This window comes from Chelonoidis abingdonii, chromosome 10, assembly GCF_003597395.2.
Source record: "Chelonoidis abingdonii isolate Lonesome George chromosome 10, CheloAbing_2.0, whole genome shotgun sequence".
NCBI classification, from domain to species: Eukaryota; Metazoa; Chordata; order Testudines; family Testudinidae; genus Chelonoidis; species Chelonoidis abingdonii.
Genome location: NC_133778.1, coordinates 24,139,974 through 24,148,409, shown reverse-complemented (window position 1 = coordinate 24,148,409; position 8,436 = coordinate 24,139,974). Strand labels below are relative to the sequence as shown.

Genomic DNA, 8,436 nt, shown 5'->3' with positions numbered 1-8,436 from the left:
TGGTGGCAGCGTACCAGATTTAAGCTAGTAATTAAGCTTAAAAGTGTTCATGCAGGTCCCCACTTTTTGTATCCTAAAGTTCAAAGTGGGGGAAAAACCTTGACACTCCTACTCATGCAGGACCAACATTTACAGAATTTGCTTAATATAAGTTTAACCTATTTTATCGAATAAAGGAAACACAATATGCATGAAGTATCACTATGAAGGATTCCCATCCTGCTCTTATATATTCAGCACATTGCCAAAATTGGCTCTTATACAAAACATTCAAAGCAAGGTAAAAACCAGTTTTCTAAAGTCTGTGTTCATGTTCCTAAGAGCAGGACCTGCACAGAACCTGAGACCGACATTAACTGCAACAGTCTCCTTATGGGGCAGCCACAAACTATACAAATATCACACTCTGTACAGAACAGTTTTATATTTACTTAAGAGTTTTTTTTCTCTTTAGAAAAGAAGGATCTAAAGTTCCATGGACAGTAAGGGTATGTCTACACTTCAAAAATGACCCACAACAGCAAGTCTCAGAATCTGGGTCAACTGACTCAGGCTCCTGAGGCTTGTGCTACAGGGCTAAAACCAGCAGTTGAGATGTTTGAGCTGGGGCTGGAGCCTGGGCTCTGTAATCCAGGGAGGGAGGAGGGTCACAAGCAGATGTGAAAGTAAGCTCCGGCAGTGCTTTAAAGGCCCTGAGCTCCCCGCAGTGGCAGGAGCACTGGGCCCTTTAAATCCCTGCCCGAGCCTGGCTGCTGGAGCCCCAGGGCCCTGGCAGCCGGGTTCCAGCAGTGATTTAAAGGGAAAGGGCTCCCCACGGTGGTAGGAGCACTGGGCTCTTTAAATCACCACTGGAGCCTGCCACTGCTACCCCATCCCTAGCCCGAGCCCTGCCACCTGGGGTAGCGGTGGCAGGGCTCCCGTGGCGATTTAACAGGCCCGGAGCTCCGTGGTGGCTGGAGCCCTGGGGCTCCCAGACACTCAGCAGCTGGTAGCTCTGGGGTGATTTAAAGGCCCTGTCTTTTCCCATTGAGGCCACGCCCCTTCCAGCTGGGGGCCTGCCCCACTCAGGACTCCGCTGTACCCGTAAGTCCTTTAACTTACTTTCATCCCTGGTCACAGGGTATGTCTAGACAGCAGCTAGACACTCTTGGCTGACCTGTGCCAGCTGACTTGGGCCCGTAGGGCTTTGGCTGTTTCGTTGCTGTGTAGACTTCCAGGCTTGGGCTGGTGCCCAAGCTCTGGGACCCTCTCACTTCTCAGAGTCCTAAAGCCTGGCTCCAGCCCGAGCCTACACAGCAGTGAAATAGCTCCACAGCCCATGCCCCACAAACCCGAGTCAGCCGGCAGGAGCCAGCCATGGGAGTCTAGGTCCGGTGTAGACATATCCTCAGAGATGTTTTTACACTTTAGTTGACCTCATATATCCTTTTCAATTCCTAATCTCTCTACAGTGAAAATACAGTATGCTAAGGACATTCAAATATATTAGCAATAATAAAAGCAGAAAATAAGTAGGATAAATTAGTATTTAGTACAGGAGTCAGGAACCTTTCAGAAGTGCTGTGCCGAGTCTTCATTTATTCACTCTAATTTAAGGTTTTGCGTGCCAGTAATACATTTTAATGTTTTTATAAGATCTCTTTCTATAACTCTATAGTATATAACCAAACTATTGTTGTATGTAAAGTAAATAAGGTTTTTAAAATGTTTAAGAAGCTTCATTTAAAATTAAATTAAAATGCAGAGCCCCCTGGACCGGTGGCCAGGACCCAGGCAGCATGAGCGCCACTGAAAATCAGCTCGTGTGCCGCCTTCAGCATGCGCGCCATAGGTTGCCTACCCCTGATTTAGAAGTATTGCTACTATTAATAATAACCTTTGAAACGTTTGGTCCATCACTTTTACGCAAACCTTTTCTATAATACGGGCACTATACACAACAGGATTAGTATGTGTAACAGGCAGTCACAGTACATAATGATTTTCTGTACCCAATCACTAGTGTGCACAGGTTTTAAATCTTACCTTCATGAATGGACGATGTAATCTCGACTTTGAATTGGAGATACCCACTTACATGGTCAGCTGGGAGCCGTCTGCCGAGGTTATAGCTGAGAATCTGGTCTCTGCAGAGAAGAAAAAAATACTGTTCTCTAGACTTTTAACTATTATTTTAATTTTCAAATGTTTTACATCACAGGTTCCTGTCAGAGAGATGAGAATAATAAAAGGTAATAGAGAATAATGAATTCATAAAAGTGAGCATCACATTAGCTTGTGTAACAGAGCATGCAGACTGTGCACTTCCTAAAAGACAATTAATTACCAGATAAAGCAACATATCATATCCATCAACTATACTTTTGTCCTTATTCCAAATATAAATTGTGCACTAGCAACTTCCATCTACCCACAAATCTTCTCTAAAGTGAAAAACAACAAAAATGTGTGCACTTTAAGATTACAAAACCTTTTTATTTCTGAAATCATTCTGCCCTTTGGTGGTTTTCACTGCACAGAAATTATTTGTAATTTACCTGAACAAGAGAGACTATAACTTTTATTTTTAGGTTCCAATTCAACAAAGCACTTATACATACACTTATATTTAAACATGTGCTTAAGCCCTAGTAACTTCAATGGGACTTAAACAAGTGCTTAAGTGCTTCCTGAATTGGGTTTTAGGATGAGATTCTGAACAGCACAGAACTCACAGCCTGGGGTCCTCTCCAACATAGTTTAGACAGTTGTGGGGGCCTTGTCTAAGGCCTTGTTTATATGGGGAAGTTTTACCATTTATACCAGTATGGTTATACCGGTGTAACTCCCCATTTGAACATACTTATTCCAACATGAGTGAGACTTTTTTTGGTTCAGCTTAAACCCCTTCCCAAACGACAAACTAAACCAAAAAAAGCTACTTTTATACCAGCATAAGTGTTTCCACATGGGGCGGGGGGCGTAGAGCTAATATCAGTATAACTATAGTGGTTTGAATTCACACCTTTGGATATATATATAAAAAAAAAAACTTGTGTAGACAAGGCTTAAATTGCTGCAGCCTTTCCTGGCTACTCTATGGGTCACAGTACCAACTGAAATCTCCACGTCGCTGCATGCTGCAGCCTTGTCACAGACACACCACTCCTGTCCTTAATCAGGCATGTCCTCTTTGCCAGGGCATAGGAGGGGATCCTCAGAAGACAGCCTTTCGGCTATCTTTCACAGCTCCTGTGCTGGCATAATCCTCCTCCAGATGGAAAAAGAGTTTTTAGAGCTTCTTTATGCTACTCCAGCCATTTTACGCCGCATAAACGGGCCAGAATGGGGGGTGAGAATCACACCCTTAGTGCCTACATTAGGACAGGCCATAACATCATCTGCTTGGTATTCATATATTAAAAAAAAGAAGTGTCACTAGCATTGGTTATGTTCATATTTTCCACAACAGCTACACAAAATTCAAAATGTGTTGGCATTTTAACTACACAAATATGCAGAGTATTGTTGCTGCCACACAATGCCAGAAATCAGGACTAATTTCAAATACAGACAAGGCCTAAATAAGCAAGTTTCAAGCTTCAGACATTCCATTACATTCCTATGACTCAAGAGTAACATCACTGAGATGGGAAAAAAGCCTGAGCCAGTAATGCTTATTTATGGTTACTGTGTACAAAACGCAGTATTCCTACTGTGCTCCTCAGACCAAAGCAAGTTTTGTTCAACAGGGCAACCATACTGTACGTGCATTTTGTGTGTGAAAATAAATCCTGTTTATTCAGTTGATTTGGCACATCTGGTAGAAAATTAGATCTGAGTGGATGATCAATGCAAGAATCTCTTTAAACAGCATTCCATTAAATTTACAAAATAAGGGTCTGATTCATCACTGTGTTCTTCTGGTTTTACGACGGTGTAATCTATTGGAGTAATTTAGTAGTGAATCAGGACCTTAAATGTTTAAACTGGAAAATGGCCAAATTGCTTCATTCCCAGCACATAACAGGAAAAAGCCCTCATGGGAAGCAAGTTATCCTTCTCAATAAACACGTCCAGCCCCTTCCACCACTCAATACCGGTGGCTAGATCACAAGTTATCCAGTTAGAGACAAAATACACTTCTATAATAACATTATAATACCGTTTGTGAAATCAGAATACGTTTCACCAATGTAAATTGTGGCTCTGCTTGTGTCATAAAGGGAAGGGTAACAACCTTCCTGTATACAGTACTATAAAATCCCTCCTGGCCAGAGGCACAAAATCCTTTTACCTGTAAAGGGTTTAAGAAGCTCAGGAAACCTGGCTGACATCTGACCCAAAGGACCAATAAGGGGACAAGATACTTTCAAATCTGCGGGGGGCAGGGAGAAGGCTTTGTTTTATCTGTTCTTTGTCTGTCTGTTCTGTGTGCTTGCCGGAGACAGATCAAGAAAGCAAGCAATCCAACTCCGTTAGGATTAGTAAGTACTAGCCAGGGAATGCATTAGCTTACTTTTATTTTGGCTTGTGATTTTTTCTGTGCTGAGGGAGAGGTGTATTCCTGGTATTCTTTTTGTAACTTTCAAGTTTTGCCCAGGAGGGAAATCCTCTGTGTTTTGAATCTGATTGCCATGTGAGATCATCTTTCATTCTAATTTTACAGAGGTGCTTCTTTTACCTTTTTTCTTTCTAATAAAGTTCTGTTTTTTAAAAAAATCTGTTTTTTTTAGGATGCTAGGGCCAATTAGGGATCAAGGGCAAAAATCTGTCTGGGGATTGGTCCTGTTTTGAGCAGGGGGTTGCTCTAGATGACCTCCTGAGGTCCCTTGAACCCTGATAGTCTATGATATCTGTCTAGCACCTAGCCAATAGGCCCTTGATCACCAACTGGCGCTCCTAGGCCAGGGGTGGGCAAACTTTTTGGCCTGAGGGCCACATCTGGATATGGAAATTGTATGGTGGGTCATGAATGCTCACGAAACTGGGGGTTGATGTGCAGGTGGTGGTGCAGGCTCTGGGGAGGGGCCAGAAAATCAGGAGTTCAGGGTGCAGGAGGGAGCTCCGGACTGGGGGGGGAGGGGGGCTCTGTCTGGGGGTGCGGGCTCTGTGGTGCGGCTGGGGATGAAGGGTTGGAGTGCAGGAGGGCGCTCTGGGCTGGGACTGAGGGGTTTGGAGGGCGCTCTGGGCTGGGATTGAGGGGTTTGGAGGGCAGGAGGGGGATCAGGGCTGGGGCATGGGGTTGGGGCACGGGAGGGAATCAGGGGCGCAGGCTCCGGGCAACACTTACCTCAAGCAGCTCCCAGAAGCAGTGGCCTGTCCTCCCCTCCAGCAGAAGCACGACTAGGTGGCTCTGTGCGTTGCCCTGTCCGCAAGCGCTACCCTGCAGCTCACATTAGCCACGGTTCCTGGCCAATAGGAGCTGCGGGGGCAGAGCTTGGGGCAAAGGTAGTGTGTGGAGCCAGCTGGCTGCCTCTACACATAGGAGCCAGAGGGGGGACATGCTGCTGTTTCCAGAGCTGCGCTGAGTGGGGCAAGCCCCTAACCCTGCTCCCCAGTGGGAGCTCGAGGGCTGGATTAAAACATCTGGAGGGCTGTTGGACGGTAGTTTGCCCGCCCCGTCCTAGGCACTACTGCAATAAAAACAACAGTAATGATTTTTGAGAGGTCAAAAGAATTTTTCAAGACTGTTTTAAAGTAGTTCTAATGCTAACACATCACCAGATTGAATACCCACCCATTTTCAACCTGTGCCCTTAATGTTTAATCCTTCCTCCTCAGAATGATTTAAGAGAATATACATACACAACTGAAATACAGAGACTGCAAATGTCTTCCAGAATTTTTGCTTGCAAAACATACAGAAGAGAACTCCCTGTACATGGATAAGCACACCAAAATCACTAAGGTAGTCCCCAGACTTCACACAAAGCACTATTATGAAATAGAGAGCTAGAAGAACATTCTGAGCATCAACGTGAAAATGAACGCATTAAGCAATATTCTGACACTCACAGAGTCATTACATTCTTCCAGTGTTGAGCAGTGTGCAAATTTATTAGAATAAGCCTCTTATTCTGATGTATCATAATTTATTTAAACAGAGATCTGAATAAAACTATTGCAGTAGAACAAATATAAGTATCAGCATTTAGAAACCAAACAATAATAAAAAATCCCCACATTGCTTGTTAACGTAGCACTTCTTAGGAAAGTCAGTTTATAGATGATCCTGGGCTACTCTTGATATTATAATAAAGTGTATAGGCAGACCCGTTTAAAACAAAATTACTCAATAGAAGGCATCACCAACATTTTAATGGTACACTTTTTTTTTTTTTTTTTTTAAATAAAAAACTTACCTGTGTAAATACCACGTTGGGAGACTTACAAATTAGAATTGTTGGCAAACTGAATTTGTCTTTTTCCATTTCTTATTTTGGTGGCAATATCTATGAAAAATAGGGAAATTCATCTTACCTTAGCCCAAAATTTCCTTTCTTCTAGGGGAAAAGTCCACAGATCCAGTACAATGGGTCTTATTGCTGCTTGTAGCTTCGTGGACTCAGTAACCAGACTTGTCAATCAGTAAGGCTGGGAGTGGCCACACTCCTGAAGACCCAGTCAGCTAGTCAGTCCAAGATACTTCCAAAACTGTTTTGTAGAGCTACATACTTTAAAGTTTAATTCACAGGTTAATAAAATAAAAAAATCATACAAACATTTCATGCTGCAGAGCAACATGAAAATCCACCCCAAATACACTGTTCCCACAAACAAAAATTCCACCCCAAGGAAATATACGTATTGTGCCCATAAAGAAAATGGAGGAGAGTGAGACATGAAGCCTCTCTCAGGACCATAATCCTTGTGCTGGGTGGGTTTGATCTGTGGACTTTTCTGCTAGAAGAAAAGAAAATTTTGGATAAAGAAAGAAATTTTCCTATTCTTCTTTATAGGGAAAGTCCACAGATCCATTACAATGGGATGTCCAAAAGTAGTGTATAATCAGGGAAGGAAAACAAAGAACAAACAAGGAGAGAGCACTCACTGTTTTTTTAAAATATATTCCAGGGTGAACGTATCATGCAGACCCCTCCATCCAATGGGAGAGGTTGAGGAGGTCTGCAAAACTTTAAATTTGTAAAACTTAGTGAAGGTGTGAAAAAAAATGACCAGGTAGCCACTGTACATCTGTATTTGTATGTTGGATGTATGACTCTTCAGGTCAGCAGGATTCCATGGCTCTGAATAAATGAGCACCTGTTCTTTTGACCGACTTTGCATTGACGCAATCCATCCAGGCCTATAACTTACCACTATGCTATACATATAGACCAGCCCCTTTAGATACTCTGTTTGTAAAATACCTTATCAAGGCTAAAAGAGAAGTGTGTTATAAACATATTTGAATATCCTATTTTACTTGATATAGCTCACATATTGTGTATTTAGTTAGATTTAATTTTCTGGCCTTGGGTGCAGAATTTTGTCCTTGGGAGCAGATTTTTCCTGTAGAGGTTGCCACTTGAATTGGACAAGAGACCCAGAACTTCCCTTGGCAATGTAGAGCCAGCCCCTACTCACTCTGCTTCTTGTGGTTGTCCTGGAGTATGTTATGACACACCATCTACCCAAAAAAACAAACAAAAAAAGAGTCATGCTTTTGGGCCATGAAAGAAAGTGAACAATTGCAGCTATGGCCTATGAATTTCTTCATCTGGAACAACACTTCGGTTTCTTTGCTGGGTTCTGGATGCAGATAGGCCCATTGACAGACAGACAACTCGGGGTGTCTCTCCCCTTGAAGACATTGGACTATAAACTCCATTCTCCTGTATTTTTCCCTTTTGCTTTCTTAACTGATGCTATGATTATTTATTTCCTCTCTCTATGAGGTGCTTGAGTATACAGCAGATTTCTTTTTTTTTTTCTTGTTTTTTTAAATATGCACCCAAGAACAGAGCTCACAGCCACATTGAAGATCTGGCACCACCTTATTGATAAAAGCCATTGCTGAAGTGCTGTAAGACACCATCGGTATATCTTGGCTGCTCAGGACTGGACTCTTAAAACCTGGTTGCTCTGTTGGAGGTCTCATCTGCCATTATCCTTGGATAAAATGGTTCCCTCAATAAGGTTCCCTGTTCTTGAAGCTGGCATGGACTTTCCTCACCAATCCTTTCTGACTGCAACATGCTGTGACTTTCCAAGTATTCCTTGGCACTGGGGCAAGGGAAAACAGGAATGATGGGTACTACAAACTCAAGATATTTAGAAATTTGTGGAGCAAATAACCCACATGGAGTCTCACTCTTAACAGAATGTTATTGCTAGAGCCTTTCATTCTTATCCCTGACATCAGAACCATGATAGATGTGACTGGAAAATGGGCGACATCGTGACTTCTGAGCACTGGCTTCTGAATCCTGACCTGATAGAAATAAATGCCTC

General features: G+C 42.8%; 1 protein-coding gene across 3 annotated transcripts in view; it reads right to left on the bottom strand.

Moving 5' to 3' along the window:
• HECW2 (HECT, C2 and WW domain containing E3 ubiquitin protein ligase 2) overlaps positions 1 to 8,436 on the bottom strand; it is a 264,897-nt gene that overhangs the window by 84,107 nt on the left and 172,354 nt on the right. For all 3 annotated transcript variants that reach the window (XM_032803610.2, XM_032803612.2, XM_032803611.2), the window contains one exon: positions 2,026 to 2,126. In XM_032803610.2, the coding sequence (XP_032659501.1) occupies positions 2,026 to 2,126 (101 nt within the window). The remainder of the gene's footprint in view (positions 1 to 2,025; positions 2,127 to 8,436) is intronic.